Below are 20,646 nucleotides of genomic sequence, written 5' to 3' on the forward strand. Positions count from 1 at the left end.
TGTGTTAGGAGGAACAACACTCTTTGTTGTCGGGCCCGAAGGATCATAATGCATTTCCTTGTTTCTTTGGTTAGATGAGGAGAGAGGGAGAGAGAAAAAAAAGCAGACTTAAATATCAGGGAAGGAAGCCAAGGTAGTCACCTGCAGGGCCTTTTCTTTTCTCATGTGTAATTCTGCGCACAGTTGGCATGCATATATGGTTGCCAGCAGCCATGGGTAGGATAAAAAAATAAAAAAAATAAAACCATGATCATACGGACACAGCAGGTAGCAATAACCTCATTATTATTCTGATGGTAGCCAAACAGTTTCCTGTCAACAGTTCGGTTATTTATTGCACCCCTCATGCCAACCGCAGGCCACAAACCCTCTGTCTTTTAACTGCTATAATTGGCTTCATGCTGTTGTAGTGCCAAGACAGATGCACATGCTTTGCTGAAGATACTCCTAAGGCCTTTTGCAGCACATACATAAACTATTCAGCAAATCAGATGGAACAAATAAACACATTTTTAAATTGCTTCTGTAACAAAACATTGTATTCATGATTTTTACATTAGATTGGTGCTTGTAAAATGTTTACATGGTTTTTTTATGCAATTCCTAATGGGAAATATTCTTCAATATCTAATATATATGGGTAGTGACTTGACCCTCAGTGTTGGATCAGTGCCCAGCTTGACACGGTGAGCTGAGGCTGATAATGGATCACCTCCTAATTACATTCCAACATTGCCTTTCTGTTCACTAAATGTGCTAAATTGACACTTTGTGGCTGTTTGGCAAGCTCCATTTTCCCCCCACTTCTTCAATTGACCCAACAGTATGCACGTGTCAGATGTGGGTAAACAGAGCTGCTACTGAGGCACTGGCAAGTTCAGGTCATCCCACATTGTACCACATGATATGGGGCATTGCTGAAAATTGCTAATATGGATCAAAAGAGTGATTTGTGGGCCTTTGTGATTTATTTGATATGAAATGAAAATGAAACTTGAATTTCTTATTGGCAAATAATCAAGACACGAATAGGACACAAATCAAATGTAATTAGCAATATACAGTACATACACAGGGGTAAATAACAAATACCTACTTTGACATATGAAGTATGAAAATCTAAATCAACAACATTGCTGCTTAAAGGTCTCAATGAAGAGCAAGAAATTCAAAATTCAAATGCTGGATTCTCTCTCTCATCTCATGTAGACACATCAGACATGATTGGAGTATCTGTGGAGGTTAAAACATATGTAAACAAATCACTCTGTGTATGTACAGCATGTGTACATGTTTGAATTAGCTTCTTAAGAGTACGTCTCACCTTTACTCCTAAGTTGTGTCATTGCCAACAAAACAAGTCCCAGCAAGCCAAGTAGCACAACAAAGGAAACCAAGCCGACACCAGAGTACAGCAGCATGATGGTCTTTGTTGGCAAACCTTGAACAGCAAAAGTGTGAGACTTTTCTCATTTGATCACAAACATAGTCGGTCAACAATTACATTGGTAAAGGTTAATTAACAGTTTTATTTGGAAACTACCTGCACATTGAGGCAGCTTGTCACTCCAAGCCCCAGTGGAGGAACAAATCAGCTCTGCCTTGCCATTGAGGGAGAATCCCTCTTCACAGGTGAAAAGACACTGAGAACCAAAGCTGAAATTCTCCACAGGATGAGAGCAATTCATTGATAGGGGTGACAATAAAGTGTTGATGGCCTCACACTGTACAGCTGAAAAGAAAAGAACATGAGGTGCACTTATGATCAGGTATTTTCTCACCTGCATTAGCGTTACAAACAAATTGGGTGTAAGATGATTTCTCACGATAGCATGTGGGAGCTTCCTGACTCCAAAGGCCTGTCTTGTTGCATGCCACTGTTGATGTTCCCTTTAATCTAAAACCCTCACTGCATTCAAAGTTACAGTGGGAGCCATAACTGAAGGGAGAGTTGAGATCACTGCAGTTCATCTTTCCATGCAGTCGTGCCTCGGCCAGTAGGGGGCATTGACGAGCTGTAGATGAGAAGACATAACAGCAGGTCTCGTGAAAATGACAACTTTTGTCTAAGTGAAATTGCCTGTATAGAAAAATAAAGCCTGGAAGAAAAAAAAGAAAAGAAAAAGAAGAAGCAGATCTTCAATGCTGTTTCAGTGGGCCACATTAGAAATTCCTTATCATTCTTAATCGCAGTAAATCCGATGAAAACCTCATGAACAATCACTGATGTGGTTATCAAATGTTTTCCTGATGGGACAGTTGTTTGTTTTACCAAGCACTTTGGGCACCCAAGTTCTTACTCAATGCACGACAATTTTACGACATAGATTATTAACCTAATGTAAACCTACAACCCAAATAGCCAGGTGACAAGAGGATTCACAAGACAAGTCTGGCTCTCTCTTGTTTTACTTCTTTACCCTGACACATGTCAGGTGCAAACTGTCTGCACCACGTGCCCTTAGAGGTGCATTGTGTACCAGCAGTCAGGAGGAAGACATCCTCACAGGTTGCTATGCATCAAGAACCAAAACTAAAACCTCAGTAGGGATCTGAGGACAATAAGCATCCATGAAGGGGAGGGCTGAGAGTTGAGTTCTGTAAAGTTGGAAAGATGCCGGGAGTCCAGATTTGTGAATATTTTTTCAACTTTACCGTACTTGAGACTGAGAGGATTAAAAAAAATAGATGGAGGAAGCAGAAAAGTTGTTTAGAATTAGTTTTATTCACTCAAGAAATGCAATATTGTTATCTAAATAGTGCTAAAAACAGTTCAAATGTCTTAATAGAATAGTATGATTATCATTCATATATATATGTTAAATATGGGTCTTACCCAAGCAAAGTGGGATATCGCTGCTCCACATTCCCAAAGAGCTGCACTCTGTGTTAGCTGTGCCCTTTAGTACAAAACCATCCTCACAGCTCGACACACACTGAGAAGCAAAGCTGAACTCTCCATGGGGATGAGAGCAGACGAAGGAGCCGTGAGAGGGTGAGTTCAGACTGGGACATCTTCTAGCTGGGAGACAAAATGTAAATGCAAAAGAAAACAATATTTTCTAAATCAAATACTTTGCTGAAAACATCAATCTAAGGGCTTGCATGTATATCGTACCCTGGCATTTAGGGATTTGTGTGCTCCACTTGCTCAGAGAGTTGCACTTAGTATCAGCAGTCCCATTTAAGACAAATCCTTCTTCACAGGTTGTTGAGCACTGGGACCCAAAGCTGAACTCCCCATGAGGATTAGAGCAGACTAAGGAGCCATAGTTAGGAGAGCTCAGTCTGGCACACCGTTTTGCTGAATGGGAACAAAGAACGGAAAAGATAAAGAAATGAAATCAAACACTGACATGGTGATTAATGATATCAACACATTATAGGAAAAACATTAGCCGTTTTTTCCTCCACAAGTAGCTTTGGGTGAAATAAATATTTTTGTCATACACTTGGGGAAACACATTCAGGGCAAAATATTCCACTTAGTAAGAAAAGTTAATATTTTCACCCTTGTTTGCGTCAAAAAGGGTTAAATACAGACTTATTACACCTCATTCGTTGTGAACTTAAGATTGTTTAAGTTGAAGGAGCATAAATATCCATTAATTACTTTTTATTTATTCTGATTGTTCTTTATTTGTATTTGTTCTTCAACACTCAGTCACACTGCCATACCCTTGCAAAGAGGAAGTGTGTGACTCCAGTCTCCCCGTGAAGAACATTTTGTCACGTTTGTACCAATAAGATCAAATCCATCTCCACATTGCACCAAGCATGTTGAGCCATAGCTGTGCTCTCTTATTGGGTGTCTGCATTGCAGCTTGGCATTGGGTGGAGCAGTTAGACTGTTACACCGTACCACTAGAAAAACAAAAACAAAACAGAGAACTGCTACTCGTCAGAACAATGTGGAATTCTTTTGCTTAGTTTTGGGTAAGGTAAGGAGGCAATAAATAGTTTCTAACCCGTGCATGTAGGCAAAGGTTTGCTCCAGTGTCCTGAGGCCAGGCAAATGATTGCGTTATCTCCAGTCAGGGAGTAGCCCTCCTGGCAGGTGAAGTTACACTGTGAGCGAAAGGAGAAAGGCTCCATGGAGTCCACACATGTCACATTTCCCGTTGCGGGAAAGTAAATGGGGGAGCATTTTTTCACTGTGGTGGGACAGAGATAGAAATCAGACGAAGCCTATACAATGCTGGTCATATGTATCCTGCCAGATTAAACAACTTGTTGTTATGACAACACTTTCATGAACATGATTTGAGCATGACGTGGTGCGATGGATAATCAGATTAGCATAATTTACAGTAAAGGAAAACACCCTGTTAGATCACAATATTGTTCTCCAGGTACAAACACAAATGAGTGTGAAGTAAAGTGATAACAGACATGACCTGAAAATGTACTGCTTTGCAGTCTGGGCAGGAAATGACTACTCATTGAGTAAAATAGTGTGCCAATCTGTTACCAGGGTTCATGTATTACAACAGGGATAGAAGGATCAGTGAAAAGTGACAGTTGAGAGTATTTCACAAGCAGAAGATGGCCATCAGTTACAAATAATTCTTAATTTTAGTGACTATATAAGGTGTTTAAAACATTAAGTTTATTTTGCAATGCATGCATTCAGATGTATTGAGAGTCACTTTACCTCTGCATGCTGAGACGTCATCCGTCCACAATCCTTTGTGGTCACAATGTATCTGTTTCGGTCCAATGAGCTCATACCCCTCATTACACCTGAACCCACAGGTGGAGTTGTAGCTGTAAGCCCTGATGGGGTGGCTACAGTTTATACTACCACTGCTGAAGTTGGCGAGGTTTAGAACTGCACACTGTTCCGCTAAAAAAAAACAAAAAAACTCTTAACTTTGACTCATGACATTACTTTTTTTTTTTCTTATTCAGTGGTCGTACCTTCACATTTAGGAACAGGGTGGTTCCAGAGTCCACTGCCTTGGCAAAGCAATTGGGTCGCACCTACCAGTCGAAAGCCAAGTTCACAATGAAAATAGCAGGAAGAATTGAAACGACTGGCCCCATAGGGGTGAAAACAGTGGTGGGAACCTTGTTGTGGGTCTGACAAGGGTTCACAAGCAATTGCTGAAAAGAAAGGAAAGGTGTGTTTAATTATTTTATTAATAAAAAAAATTTAAAAATCATGACTTCTATCAACACATTGGAAATAATGGAAATAATTTGCAATACACAAAACCATGGGAAGTGGGGAGATGACTGTATTTATTATAATAAATAAGGAAAATATTAAAGCTTTTTGTTTTAGCAGTCACATTTTCAAAAAATGTATTTAGGTGTGTTCTATAATTCTCAAAGACTGCACTCAGCATTCATTTAGCAGTATCAAAGCACTGATCACTTCCACTCAGTCACATACATATAGACATTCACACACTAACAGTGAGGAAGGCCATGCAATGTGCTCGCCTGGCATTGTCAGAAACTTAAAGATGAGACAGGCATCAAGCAGTCAATGATGGGATTAGAAAATAATCTGGTTTAATACCTGAGCCAAAGCTAATGATTTACAGTTAGCTATTGTTTAGATAAGTTTAGATATTGACAAATAAAAAACTGACAGTAATTGCTTGGATGACAACTTTACACTGGGCCACCACAGTCATCTATTCACATCACTATTATCAAACATGCTGATTTGTTCTTTCTAGTCTGCTGTAGCAATGTTTTAATCTGCACAGCATTGAGTGCTAATAACATTTGCTCACCTTCCAGGCAGTGTGGACCCTTGAAACCAGGATGACACTTACAGGTGTAGTTTCCCACAGTCTCTACACAGTCTGCGTGAACACTGCAGGACCCCTGTGTGCAAGAGACTTAAAAAACATAAAGACATTTTATTCGCTACAATAGATATGTCTGTGTCAGCAAATTCCTCATTGAAAGGAGTTGGGGAGTATTGTACCTGTGTAACAAGCTGTTCCTTTCTTGTTGCGACACTTCTCATTGTTCCACTTGGTGGTCTCTGTCCCCCTCTTGATGTACATCTCCACACAGTCCTGACCTGCTATGTTATCTGGCTCCCCTGGTGCCCAATTCTGGATTCCTCCAGGTACAGTCTTATTGGATTCTACCCAAGTCCACACTTCAGCCTCTTTGCGAATCCCTATCCAGTAATACTTTGGATTAAAAGGTAGCAGATTGTTTAGGAAATTTGCCTCTTCTTGGTTATGCACTGCCACCATGTCTGTGAAGCGCTCCTGGCACCACTTCCGGGCCTCAGGCCACCTCTGATTCGGCCCACTGCTGTAGTTGTACGTCCATGCATGTGCTCCTCCTCTGGAGTCGCTGTCTAAATGTGGCATTTGAACTTTAAGACAAATGTTAACATGGCAAAATAAATCGTTTACATTATCTGTTGACTTACCTTGGATAAATACAATTATTGTAGCAACCAGGACCCAGAAATGAAACAGCTGTCTCAAGTCACCGATCATCTGAAAGTGAGTAGAAAATCTGACATCTGCACATAACAATGAATGGATTTATACATGCATGAATTGACAAGTTTGGCTCTGGTTTTAAAGAAATCTTACCATTCCATTCAGTCTGTCTTCAGTCAGTCGTGGTCTGCATTTCTATATCTGTGCATTCATACTGTCAGAGCCAAAAACGAATTATTTTCTCTCCAGGGAATGAGTCAATGATCAGTGTTGTAATATCACTTCTACTATGACTTCCTGTTGGGAAGGGCATCACATAACCAACCATCACATTGTGACACACACACACACACACACACACACACAGAAACACACACACACACACACACACACACACACACACACACACACACACACACACACACACACACACACACACACACACACACACACACACACACACACACACACACACACACACTCTCTTTTAACTTTTTATTTGGTTTATTTGAACTTGCAAACACATACATACATAGTTGAGGCAATATATGAATCCTTGGAGGTAAACACTTGTCAGGAAACATTTAATACAAGGAAATTATATTTAAGCAAGTAAAACCATTAATGTATATAACATGCTTGATTAAGAATTAAAAATAAATGTTAAACACATCAAGCACAATGGTTAATGAGTGTTCAGGGTTAATTGTTACAAGTGCATTGATGATCACTGTATGGGTGAGAGAGAGAGAGAGAGAGAGAGAGAGAGAGAGAGAGATCCAGTTTATCTTGATGGACATATTGATTCCTCAAGTTGCCTGTAAAGGAAAACACATTGCAATTAGTCCCTAAAGTTGAAAATATACTGCTAATACATAAAATATATCTTACTGCCTTTGACAGGGTGGAGCTGTATTTGAGAGAAATGCTTCATTTCAACACTGACCTTACTTGGGCAAGTTTCTTTCCTGTGAGAACCGAACAGATAAAGAGATCACTATAGAGACATGTTGAAATAATGCATCTTGTTTCCCATTTTTGTGAAGTGTAGTTGAGAAACACTGACTTTTTCTGCGTTTCATCCAGCAAAAACAGAAGCAGCAGAGGGCAGAGATGGCTCCACACCCGAGGACAGCCAACAGAGCCTGTTTATAGCCTTTGAAAAACAAAAACTGACATTATTAGGCATACAAAATGTGTGACTCTGTTAATACTCTCTGGAACTGCTAGAGCAGATACACAACAACATAAGTGCTTTAAACAGCCAACTTTAGTCATAATTTAATATTACTTGCACATGAGGGTATTGGGCCACTCCAGCCGCCATTGATCCCACAGGTCACAGCTGATGAGCCATTGATGAAAAAGCCTGGCTCACAGGTAAACTGGCAGGTTGTGTTGCATATCTGCGATTCGTCGGAGCAGCTGAGGTGTCCATTATCAAGCCGAGATAGAGGGGGGCACTCCACAGCTGAGGGCACAAATAGGTTGAACATAAGTTCAATTATATAACATCTTAAATCCCTTTCTCTTCTAAAAAGGAAAACCAAACAGATAATCGTAAAGATGCTGATACATGCGTTTCAGTCTGTATTTTCAATGTGAACCTTGTTCAGGCGAAAGGAAGCAGAGGAAACAGATGCTGAACAGACGATGACTTGCTGACATTCAACAACAATCAAAGGTGAGTGTCACGATGAAGAGCAGACAGAAGAGTGTAGAGGACATTATATAAAGAGATCGCAACAAATACGTAAATAGTTTATTAATGAAACTAGAACTATCTGGCTCATTAGACACTTCTGACTGTGGTTTTCTGAACTCAGCTATGCCTTCAAATTGTCCATTGTTTAAATTTAATCAGAAAACTGGGGTGCAGATCTGCCACATCCTCATTTCAAAGAACTTTATGGACATAATCAAAAGGAAATACTGGGTTGTTCACTATCTAAGTACAGTATGTGGGTTATGTTTTCATATCTTTAAAAGCCTGTAGATATCACTGCTACCTTAGGAGTCACAGGGGAGAGCTTCTGAAAGGTTTTTCCCTCACCTATTTGGCACCTGTCTCCAATAAAACCAGGTTCACAGAGGCAGGTCGTGTTTTCTATGGTCTCCTGGCATTTTCCTCTTTCACACGTCGTTTCATTACACTGGGCTGTTGAGAACAAGCAGACCAATAAAACAGTATCTTCTTCTGAAGGGACTGCAACATTTCATTTTCTTTGTACAGATAATGACTTTATTTACTTTTAGCTGCCTTAAAAAAAAAATTGACAATACATACCTCTGTAGCAGACTGCATATTTTTTATTGGCACATTTCTCATCGTTCCACTTCCCTCTTTTGGATCCCGTGTTGACGTAGATTTCTACACAAAACTCTGTGCTGTGGTTGTTATTTGGTTCGCTTGGTGCCCATGAGTCCTCACCGATCCATGTGCTGTTATTCCCAATCCAAGTCCAACTTTCATTCTTGTGGTGTTTCGTGATGCCAATCCAGTAATATGGACCCCTTGTTCTGTTTGGCAGCAGTGAGACCACATAGTCATTTTCTATCTGGTTTTGGATCACAACCATGTCTTTGAAATTGGCCTGGCACCACTGTCTGGCTTTGGTCCAATTCATGGTGCTTTTTGAGAAATGATACGTCCATCCCTGAGTAGTTTCAACCAAAAAGATACCTAGAAAACAATAAGGATCACGACATCCTTCAATACTGCGTCACCAAACTTAGACAGTTAAACACTAATATGTAAAATGCCAGACAATATTTGCGCTGTTACACATTTTGGAATATTCATCACACAAAAACCCACCAAGAATGAGAATTAGAGTCCACTTCATCATCAGATTCAAAACAGTTTTCTGTCCATTGAAAAATAAAGAAGAAGAATGCAGAACAGAAAAATGCAGATGAATATTGATGAATGTCACCAAGAAAAATCCAGTGTCTGAATTAAATAAAACCAACAACAAAAAAACTTACCTAGAATTGATGTGATAGGGTCAACCAGACGTTTTCAGAATCCTTTGACAAAACCCGCTGTATTAATTAACAGTTAGTTTTCCTAATTGAACACAACATAAATTGATATCACTGCGGCGCAGCAAGTGCCTGTTAGTTTGGTACCACAGCGATCACTGCAGGGCTTTTATAATTTCTCTTTGGCTATTCATTGCAACATTATCATAGAATACCTGGATGTTTACATTTCAGATTGAATGGATGTGATGAAGGATTTGCTGAATTAGTTGTTGAGTTGTTTTACTTGGGGAAACAAAAACTTTATGGAAAATCCCACCTGACTGTGTAAAAGTTGGGTTTAAGGTCAGATCTCTGTGGGAATGAAATAAAATAAAACTGAATATAGACAAAGAAAAATTTCTACAAAAACAAAATGTTCTGTGTCAATGAAATATTTATTATATAGAGCTAATACTAAGAATAAATTAATTAATCAAACATTTCACATGAAATCTTGATGTTGTTGCACTAAAATGCTGACACGCAAGGTACTATATTCATTGAAACAATGGTGGTGATCTGTGAAACAGATTGCCCTGAAAAATAGTGCTTCCTTCCTCGTATATCACTGCTATCCATCTACTCTGCTATGTCCTGAATTTCACAAAAAATGGAATGATAGACCGAGACCTGAGGTCAGTGCTCCTTTTGAAAAGGTTCTTCCTGGACCTCTTACATAAGCACACAGTATCTTAGGGTCAGGATAGATGTCATTGTTCAACGTGTGAGAGTACATTGGTGTTATGTACAAGTGAGCGCTGAATCATCAAGTCTGCCTGAACTTTAGGCCACTTCACACCTTGGTTGGCTTTTGACTTTTATGCTATTGTGATGACACAGCTAAACCGTATACATATCAGTAATTAGTGAAAGTACTGGGACTTGCATGAAAAGATATATTTCTCAAAAGAAAATGACAATTAAGAGTTTTTTGTTGAGCAGTGTTTATTAGCACAATACATTAAACAAAACGTACATAACTATAAAATAATAATTACAGCACAAGTACAACTCTGAATTAATATTTCAGATATAATAACCATCAAATAAATAAATAGAACATAAATACTGCAATTCTTATAATGGAATAATTCACAGTTATGCAGTGACATGATGTAACTTTTACAATATCATAAAAAAGAGACAACTGTTGGGCAATTCATAAAAACTGTGGAACAATATGTTCCAAATAAACCTCCCCTTGGGAGTAAATGCATGTCTGATAAACATTGTAGAACAAACAATTACAATTTCAGGAAGACACAATGCAATTATTCAAATCTAATTTATATAGAAAACATTTGTTCTCACAACTGTCAACTGTGACACTTTCAGTTAAACTGTTAACTTGTATTGTATGGATGAAGAACATTATCTAACATCATTTTTACTATTACCGGACTGGTACAAAGTCAGAAGTATATAATATTGGTATTGCTTCTGTCAATGGAAGACGGTGACCTATATGAGGCTGTCAATGCTGTTTTTGTAGACCTGAGGAGGAGGATCAATTTCAGAGACGCTGTAAGAGAAGAAAGAAGAAGATCAGCACTGTAATTCAAGGTTTTGGAGCAAAGAAACACATTCCTCATTTGAAATGGACGCTTGCCTCACCTGTTCAGTTCAAATTTGTTTGCTCTCTGCCTCAGTCGTTTCAAGAGCCACATAGTAAAAGACAGACCAGACAGCAGGGCAGTGCCCCCTGTTGTTACACCAGCTGCAATAGCAGCGACTGGTTTTGGAGCTGTAAAAACATAAAGAAATTAGTTCTTTGCACTTTCACATTTAGATTTGTAGTTTGACCTATAACACATATCTTAAAGAAGATCTATTGTGTGTGTGTGTGTGTGTGTGTGTGTGTGTGTGTGTGTGTGTGTGTGTGTGTGTGTGTGTGTGTGTGTGTGTGTGTGTGTGTGTGTGTGTGTGTGTGTGTGTGTGTGTGTGTGTGTGTTTTTTTTTTTACCTTGACAGGAAGGTCTCTTTCCAGTCCAATTACCATGATGATCACAGATCAGTAGCTCATGTCCATCTAATAGATAATCTTCATGACATCCGAAGTAGCACTGCGAGTTGTAAGCAGACTCGCTGTTGGAGCAGTTCATATAACCATTTTCGGGAGCTTCAACCAACGGACACCTCACGGCTATTGGGGAATACATAAAGAGATAGCATATTTTTTTTTAAAAACACATCCTATTTCACCTACTTCAGTTTTCTGTGACGAAACATTTGAGAATTCGACTAAAACAGGCGAGTGCAGGTAAAATGGGAGCCCGTGTGTACCTGTGCAGCTTGGTGCATTGGCAGTCCATCGGCCCGAATGAGTACACTTTGTGTTGAGTGCGCCTTGGAGCTCGTAGCCTTCATCACAGCTAAAAGTGCAGATTATACCAAGTGGATTGGGTCTCCCAGGAGAGACAGGCGAAGACTCGGAAAGGCTGCACCTCACCTGGCCATTTGTTGGACTCTCTGGAGATGGACAACCTATCACTACAAAACACAGCAAGAAAGAAAACAAATTAGTGCTCAGTCATAGCACAACACACTGTGAAAGCCTTTGTGGTAAGTTAACAGAATTGTATATTGAAGTGAGAGGAAGCTTCCTCACCTTTGCAGGTCGGTATAGATTCTCTCCACTGTCCGTCCCCTAAACACTTCGTTGTATTTGTTCCATGAAGTTCAAAGCCCAGCTCACAACTGAAGCTGCAGGTCGAGTTTGGCTCCAGTTTATTTAGAGGTTTGCTGCACTTGGTGACCAGATGAGCTTCTCCCTCTGGACTCTGACAAGTGATGGCTAACATAGTAAAAAAAAAAAAAAAAAACACATTGAGTGAATCTGTCTCAAAACAATGACCCTGCTCGGTTTTAAAGAATGATAGGTCAAACTTTGTGTCTTTCCTCACCTTCACAGCGAGGCATCTGTTCACTCCACTGAGCTTCTGATGTACAGGTTACTGTGCTCAGTCCCACTAAACGGAAGCCCGGAGCACAGCTAAAGCTGCAAGTGTTTCCGTAGCTGAACCTCATGTCGGCATCATCACTGCAGCCTAAAACGCCATTCTCTGGATCCTGAAGGTCAGGGCATTGGACAGCTGTAGAGCAGCGGGACAATAGAGAAAATCAGTGGACGCTTTTTACTAGATAACTAAAATATAAATGTGCACATATTTACTTTTGTGTGATGTAATTTAATAAATTCAAGGACATTAGGACACTATTATGTCTACTGTACCAATGCAAGAGGGGTGTGAGGCGTTCCATCGTCCTGATGCTTCACACTGCAGTGTGTTGAATGTGGAACCAGCGAGAATATAGCCTTCATCACAGGTAAAGACACAGGTGGATCGGTAACTGGAGGGGCCCAGAGGATCAGAGCATTTCATGGATCCGCTTTCAGGACTTGACAGCTCCTGACACCTAACCACTGTTTAGGACAGGACAAGATACAACGCGTCAAAGTCAATAACATAAATCAGAATATTACTGGGCTCAGAGTCACGCTGGTGAATGTTACTCAAACTTGTAACACTCTTCAACTCACAATCACATGTAGGAGGTTCCTCAGACCATTTTTCTGAGGCAGTGCACTTCAGAGGTCTTGGCATGCTCAGCCGGTATCCTTCCTCACAGGAATAAGCGCACGAGGACTCAAAGGTGAATTCTCCATATATGTGAGTGCAGTTTACACTTCCTTTGTTTGGGACAATCGCCTCATCTTGGTTACACTTGATGACTGCAAAAAGGAAAAAAGAAATAAGCAAGATACAACTACATATGGAGTCTTATCGGTAGGCTGAAAAATGTAATGAAAAAAATTATTTTCTTACCATGCTCACACTTTTCTCCATAAAAACCTTCAAAGCAGTCACACGTGTGGCTATTGATGGTTTCCACACAGTCTCCATAGAGGCATGAATCGTTTTTACATGCAGCTGGGGAAAAAAAAGAAACCTTTCTTACATCTTGTTCAGTGGAAAGATCAATGCATAACACACACTTTTCTTAAAGCTGTAACCTTATAATGAACAACAATAATAAAAGTAGGCTGTTTCAGTGTCTCTAACTCAGATCTTGGATTACCTGTGTAGCACAGAGCCGTCTTTAAGTTAGTGCACTTCTCATCATTCCACTTTCCGGGCTGGTGATCCCTTTTAATATACATCTCCACACAGTCCTCACTCTTCCCTTTATTTGATCGTCTCTTGCCATTGTTTGGTTCACCTTTCGCCCAGTTGGTTGCTTCTGCAGTCAGAGTCTTGCCGGTCCCTACCCAGGTCCACACATTATCAATTTTGCGGATACCAATCCAGTAGTATGTGGATTTTTTGGGCAGCCAGGTGTTCAGATGCTCTATCTCCTCCTGATTCTGGATTGCCACCATGTCTGTGTAGTGCTCCCGGCACCAGGCTCGAGCTTGCTGCCAGTTCATAGTGGCATTTGAGTAGTAGTAAGACCAGCCCTCAACACGGGTCCACATGCATAGCACTAAGGATAGAAAATAAAGACATACGTTAGGCAATGATGTTTAAAGCGTGCATGTTTAAAGTTCTGTTCACTTTCAGAAGTTGAATGTGTAAAAGTAAAGGTTGTGCAAAAAAATTCACATGCCTGTGCAAAGAAAGGCCAAGTGGATCCATGAGACAGTGAGTTTTCCAAAGCAGCGCTCCTGTAACAAATTAAGCAAAAAGATGTGTTAAAATTATATCATACCACACACTGGCAATAATCAAACATTCATACATGAATATCTCTACACTGACCATTTTTAGAAATCTGAGTGATGGCCTAGAAGACTCTTAGTATTTCTCTATTCTCAGCCTTAGTTTGTCTAAGAATTGGATGATTCTGAGTTGTATGTACTGATGTCCTTGCTTTTATACACTTTCCTCCCTTGGTCCAGGTTTCCTGGAAGCTTTCATCACTGTTGGGATTTTCAATGGAAATCCCCACCCCCCTCCTCTGCCGCCCCTTCCGACAGTGGACATAAGAGTCTTTTCCTCTCAGGGTTTTTTTTTTCGAATCCCACTGCACAGCCAAAAAGCAGAAATTATCTGTTGGTATTATATGTTTTATTGGTACTAACAGTGTGACTGTCAAAAAGGGATGCTAAAACATTCATCTTTTTTGTATGACTTTTGCTCAATACTTAAAAAAAATGTTTTTTGGATCAATATAAGTATAAATGACTGATATAGCAAGGTACACTGTTTCTTGTGTATTAGAGTTTTTCTGTACTTTCAATGCAGTTTGAACACAGTCCTGCGCATACTTATATCTAATAAAGTACTTCAATCGTGTCATTTCCAATATATCCAATATATCTAATACAGATTCTAAACTCACAGTGGGGTTATGCACTCATGATCTGCTGGGGGGAAAAAGAAACCTGTTAAAATATGTTGTAAAGTCAAAACAAACTGATGACGCAACATATTTAAAAATTTCCGGGGGAAGCTACAATTGTGCACAACAGACATACTGATGATATCAAACAACAAATGGCTGATAAGGAAAGCTGTGAAACAAAGTGAGCTCTTCTTATAATAATAGTTATAAAAGTTATCCATTGTAATCTTTGGATGCACTAATTAGAGGGTCTTCTTTGAAATAGGTCAGACATGTCTAAGTCTCCACTGCATGGGTGTCTATGATGAGTCATTCTGGCTGATAAATGTTTAGTGATTGTAAAAACAAATGATCAACAAGTAATGCTTTTCAATGCTGAAAAAAATGAATGTCCTGTCAAAGGATGTGCTCATTAAAAGAAGAAAGAGACAGAAATATGCTGTAATGGCGGCGTTCCAACACTTCTTTATGGGCAACTTGGGACAGGAAATGTGTGATGTGGGACCAGAGGCGCCTGTTGGTTGTCTATGTTTCCTGTAGTGACAGTTTACATCCTTCCTCTCTTGCCCAATCCACCGCATTGTAGCCACTGTTTTTTGACGCCTCTTAACAGCCCTCCTGTCAATAGAGAAGATAATATAAATATCTCATTAACAGACACAGAAAAAGAAATGAACTGTATCAAAGTTTCTAAAGATACAACCGAAACTGACAATCATTAAGACTGTTCATCGTGCATTTAAATCCGACCAAACCAAAAAAACGAATACGAATAGTCAAAATTTCTATTTGTGTTTACTAAAACAACGACACAGTCCAAGCGAATCTCTCTTCGACAAGAGGAAATTACAAATAGAAACACGAAGAAGAGTTCTATGGGACTAAAAATTGCTTTTTGGCATAACCATTATCTTTATTCTTAAAATATAAGCCGCCTGGATGAAATGACATAGCAGTGTACTGATGGCAAACTAAAAATAAAGCAACAGCAGTTCCTCCTTGCTGCCATATGGAGTCACTGCAGTGCGAGTGAGTCCACTGATCTGCACAAATACTGAAAGTGGCCTGTGTCTTTAAGACAGGAAATAGAAGCGTGATCCCAATAAAGGCACTGAGAACGTGCCATGTTCTCGGTGCTCTGCAGGCGTCTGGACACTTTGAGAGGATCCGGCACTGTGCGCAAAGTTGCAATGGCAATGGCAGACGCTCTGGCGAAAGTCCCCGATGTAGAGATTGATCCAGAGGGAACCTTTAAGTACATTTTGGTCAGAGTGAAAGTGAAAGATGGCGAAGCTCAGAAAGACATAGTCCGAGGCACAAAAAGTGCGGAATACCACAGTAAGTTCGTCACTGCAGTTTGCGCCAAGATATGCACCTGCTCAGGGTTGAGATATTGCAAAGACCCAAACAGACTCACTGCATTAAGGGCAGTTTTCACACAAATCGAGGTGTTTTTGTTGCAGTGAATTGTTTTTAAAAATGTTAGGTTTTTTTTAATAAACAAATGCGTATTTACAATTTTCTTTTTGTCACAATAAGAGGTGGCAGCCTGTGATATTTAGATATTTGAGAGTATTGATGCCACAGTAATTTGATTCATGTGGTGTCTGATTCTGACTGTTTACATTTGATTCCCCTATCAATAAATCCTCTACCATCATTTCTTTGACTGATTTTAATTATTTACAGACCATATATTTGAGAAGGTCAGCCCAGCTTTGGAAGCCTTGGGAATGGAGTGCCAATGCCTTGGAGGAGGAAAAATAGAGCACAACAGCCAGGAGAAAAAACTAAGAGTGTTTGGAGAATCGACTGTAAGTTCGTCTGATGGAAGTGGTTGAATCCAGTAACATCCTTTGTTATATTTCATTTTATAATATAACTTTTGTGTTACTCCTTTTCAGGCCTTCGGGAAAGCAGACCATTCTGTGTCTGTTGAAAAGCTGAAGACTGCCTTCAACAGCTATGAGATCACCTGGTCTGATGACAAAAAATAAGACTAAACCTGCATTTCATTTGAAATATTTTGCATTTCTTTATCAGCCCCAGTATAGATACTAGATATGTTTTGACCCTTGTGTACAACAAGTCATTTGTTCAAATAGAAAACTTCTGCATTCATCTGTTTGCTTCTGACTCTGTGACAGTTTATATTCTGACATCTGAAGGGTATTTATATTAAACTGTCAATGTGTTTTCTCAGTCACCGAAATATTTCAAAGCTGCGACATGAATATTGAAGTCATCCTTAAAATAGATATGTTTTTTTTAAATTGCTACTTTGAGTTTGATGGGCTGTGTTTAAACTAGAGTCCTTTGCCAAGCGTAAAGTCCATACAGGAAAGGGTGAGCCAGTCGAAATCACAGACATATCCTGTTGCCCTGAGGGAAAGTTTGTTGTTGGAAAAAAGAGAAGAAAGACACTTTCGTTTGTGTGTGATTCTAATGACGAATGGAAGTAAATTCCGCTGAAGTTAAGAAACAGTCATGCAGGAGGAGTTTTAAGCCAATAAGAACCTGTTTGAAAATCAGAAGAAAAACAAAAACATACTGAGAACATGGCCTAAATTGAATCGCACTTTATCAGTTAGTTATTCACAATAGGACCTCGTTATTTTCTTTCAACTGGTATCAGTGATACTGAAATGGCCTATTTTCCACTATGATACAATATAATGTATACATAAAGCGTTGTATACACAGATTCTTTGTCTTTGTGAAAACGAATGCTTGTTAATTTGGTGAAGAGAATAATATTAACATTGGGAACATTTAACTGCAAAAGTATTGACTTGTTGGAATGTTGATCTTGTTATTGGGAAACTAAAGGAACTAATCCATCCAGCCATTCAACCTCAATACTGCTTCATTCAACCGAGGGTCGCGGGTGACTGGAGCCAATCCCAGCTGACATTAGATGAAGACAAGAAGGCAAGTGAAGACAAATAATGAGTCCATCACTGGCCAAACACTGATCAAGAAACACTCATACACACTTTGAGATCTGCAGACAATTTTAAATCATCAATCATGTTTTGAACTGAGGGAGGAACTGTGTGTACCTGGAGAAAACTCATTGATTCAAATCCAAAATAGGGAAATTACACAAAGTTAAACAATATACAATAATTATTTATCTCAGAAATACACATTTTCAGCCTCATATATTAAAGCCAATTATTGTCAACATTTATTATTATATTAAAGTTTCATTTGAATTTGTTTTACTTCAGGTGGAAGGAAATTAAAATCTACTGACAGGGGAAAAAAAGCTTTGATAGAATTAAATTGTCATTTATTGTCACTCTGTAGCAATGTTAAAACAGTGATGGCAGCAGTGAAATGTGACCGCAACATCAGTGACAGCAATAAAAAACAATAGAAAATACAAGGCTGACAATGTAAAATATAAACATTAACAATCAAGTTTGGAGGAACAAACAGCAGTTTTTACAAAAATTGTGCAAAGAGATTATAGCAGCTGTTTTAGGTTTAAGCTGAAGTTGGGAGAAGTTAGTCCAATCCAGTCTCCATTCATCATGATTATAAGAAATGATTATATTATACTAAAATGTGGTGTAGCTACATCAAGTCATGACCTCCTATAGCATAGGGCAAAACTACAGTAAATTATATTTATAATCCTCCAGTATTAATATGAGTCTCTGGGCATCTCTGTCCTTTTCCTCAGGGGTTTTCCCATATGAAACTGGCAGAGTCTTTGATTGCACCGGCTGCCGGTGTAGTGGGAAACATCCTTTCTGGTACATTATTTTACACCACTGAGTCACCACAAACCTAATGAGTTACAGAAAAAACAATTAGACTCAGAGTGGCATGTGACTCTACAGACTCGTATAGAAATAGCACAGGTCGACACTATGGAGCGCTCCAATCTCCTTGACCCTCAACAGTAGACTTAACATAGACAATGATACTTGCTGCACTCTGTTCCCTGTGACTTCAAAAACATGAAAAACAAAGGGCATCTTCCTTCCACTTTCCATCGCAATACAAAGCCAGTTTCCTGTAAACTGATAACCTTTCCATTATTCCGACTGGGGGTCAGTGTGGGAGGTAAAAGAAATAAACTGTGTTAGACTCAGCCCACTTCTTGGAAATTACATGGTTTCAAGCCAGAGTTAATAAATTCCATTCTTTATATATATTTTTTTTGCAAAGACTTTAGTTTACATGTTTATTTTTGATTGGAAAAGGTTTCTTACTTGTGGCTGACAGGTTTTTATTTCAAAATAGATCTACATAGCAGAGCCACCTGTTCCCATTGCGGTAAACTGTACATACGTACATATTTTCATTTCCCTAAATGTAAGTGGTCTGTACTGCATCTGCAATGAGATAAGCATCAATGCGAAGCTCTATTTCCTAAACAAGAAGTTAGTCCCTTCCTGAGGCGGCGGTAGCTCACACCTCGAGCTGTTGGGAAAAGCAGTCACAGCAAGGAGTAACATACTTTAATACTTTGGATGTTATCAATGAAACAATAGCTTGCCAGACAATGATTTGTATGGAGCTACTGAGGTTAGAGTCAACCGAAATTCCATATGCCAGGATGAGTATTATTCTTTTCTCAAAGAATCCATTTATAGATATGTTTTATGTGGCAATATTCTGAATGATATTAGGGAAGTGTAAAGCTTGTGACTGCTTATCCATTATCATAAGCAATTTGTGTACATATGCAAATACTGTACAATCCTTTCACAAAATATCACAGCTTGACAAAACATATTAGTACACTGTCAATTCTCAGTCTATGTGCCTTATTTTCATATTGTACTTTTACATTTTTTTTATTTTTTTTATATAAATGACTTTTTTAATTGTGGATGTCATATATCAAATTGATAAATACCAGGCTTCAAGAATATTTTTTCAGTGGACCCAGATAACCCTTACCATTTCAAACTATGCAAAGTCTTTCAAATATAATTTATTCATTTGAAATATTCCTTTCAATAGCCACAGTATTATGACTGAAATGTATCCAAAATAACTTGTCATGGGTCAAATACAGAAGCTGCTTCGTAATTTCAACATAAACTTTGTTACAGATAATGAGGTTTGCTCGAATCCAATTCATAGAAGCTGCTAGTAAAACGGAAACATCCAAATGATCTCCTCCAGTTTTGGACTGACCTACACAAGTTTAATATGTCACAATTCACAATGAATCAGAACTTTGTAAATCATAAAACATTCTGTTACTGTGTTTCAAAAATACATATACACTATCATCACATTATCCACATCTGAATCTATTTCATGATTTCAATTGAATCAACCACAGTCAGTCTCACATATTATAGTACACTTACGTATATGGGCAACAAACTTTCTATTTATTGATTTTATTCTGTAGACTTTATTAATGACATTCACATTAGGCTCCTAAACATGATAGTTCTCATCATTGTTCTCTGTACTTTACTGAAGGCACACAGGTTGAATAGTGTTTACCAATAACACTAAGTTCAATGAAAAGGCAAATGTAACTGGTGCTGAGTGATACTAAATTAATTCAACTGGATGTAGTTAAATTTAGCTAAGAAAAATAAACTTATTAAGGCACTTAATCAATCATGTATACTTTCTAAATATTTAAGCTTGTAGTGTATGAAAGTTTATTGTATTTATTCAGGACGTCACGTGACTTTTAAGGACAACGTATAGACACTGTTGTTATTTGCAGCGCGTTGACGTTTTCTGTTCTCTCATTGGTTACGTGAATTTAGAGGTGTAACAATTTGACCAATCAGAGAAACGCTTATGACGCGGGTCAGTCTCGACGTCACATCCGACTCATGCAGCGGCGCGCGGTATGTTTTTC

At 38.9% G+C, this 20,646-nt stretch overlaps 3 protein-coding genes across 4 annotated transcripts; 1 reads left to right on the plus strand and 2 right to left on the minus strand.

Moving 5' to 3' along the window:
- Positions 1–1,029: 1,029 nt before the first annotated feature.
- On the minus strand, positions 1,030–13,920 carry selp (selectin P). Its single transcript, XM_080473089.1, has 22 exons — positions 13,530–13,920; positions 13,277–13,381; positions 12,991–13,182; positions 12,682–12,873; positions 12,353–12,541; positions 12,058–12,243; positions 11,733–11,939; positions 11,413–11,592; positions 11,064–11,193; positions 10,944–10,971; positions 5,945–6,476; positions 5,748–5,855; positions 4,921–5,106; positions 4,655–4,846; positions 3,969–4,154; positions 3,679–3,864; positions 3,119–3,304; positions 2,837–3,022; positions 1,827–2,015; positions 1,544–1,732; positions 1,325–1,441; positions 1,030–1,233 (listed from the first exon to the last, which is right to left on the minus strand). Exons 1-22 carry the CDS (start codon positions 13,876–13,878, stop codon positions 1,202–1,204), a joined length of 4,047 nt encoding a protein of 1,348 aa, XP_080329215.1. The 5' UTR covers positions 13,879–13,920; the 3' UTR covers positions 1,030–1,201.
- Positions 6,933–9,567, minus strand: LOC308115773 (L-selectin-like). Of its 2 annotated transcripts, none has more exons than XM_080473514.1 (8): positions 9,411–9,567; positions 9,241–9,289; positions 8,710–9,105; positions 8,476–8,580; positions 7,714–7,893; positions 7,489–7,578; positions 7,369–7,390; positions 6,933–7,240 (listed from the first exon to the last, which is right to left on the minus strand). In XM_080473514.1, exons 2-8 carry the CDS (start codon positions 9,269–9,271, stop codon positions 7,207–7,209), a joined length of 858 nt encoding a protein of 285 aa, XP_080329640.1. In that variant the 5' UTR covers positions 9,272–9,289; positions 9,411–9,567; the 3' UTR covers positions 6,933–7,206. The 2 variants fall into 2 exon arrangements, with proteins under 2 accessions (XP_080329640.1, XP_080329641.1); XM_080473515.1 differs by having other exon boundaries at positions 7,127–7,240; positions 7,374–7,390.
- Positions 13,921–15,870: 1,950 nt separating the features above from the next.
- Positions 15,871–17,884, plus strand: LOC308115775 (14 kDa phosphohistidine phosphatase). Its single transcript, XM_080473517.1, has 3 exons — positions 15,871–16,133; positions 16,485–16,609; positions 16,700–17,884. The coding sequence occupies exons 1-3, from the start codon at positions 15,920–15,922 to the stop codon at positions 16,790–16,792; spliced, it is 432 nt and encodes a 143-aa protein (XP_080329643.1). The 5' UTR covers positions 15,871–15,919; the 3' UTR covers positions 16,793–17,884.
- Positions 17,885–20,646: the final 2,762 nt, after the last annotated feature.

The sequence above is a fragment of the Lipophrys pholis genome, assembly GCF_963383615.2.
Source record: "Lipophrys pholis genome assembly, chromosome: 10".
NCBI classification, from domain to species: Eukaryota; Metazoa; Chordata; class Actinopteri; order Blenniiformes; family Blenniidae; genus Lipophrys; species Lipophrys pholis.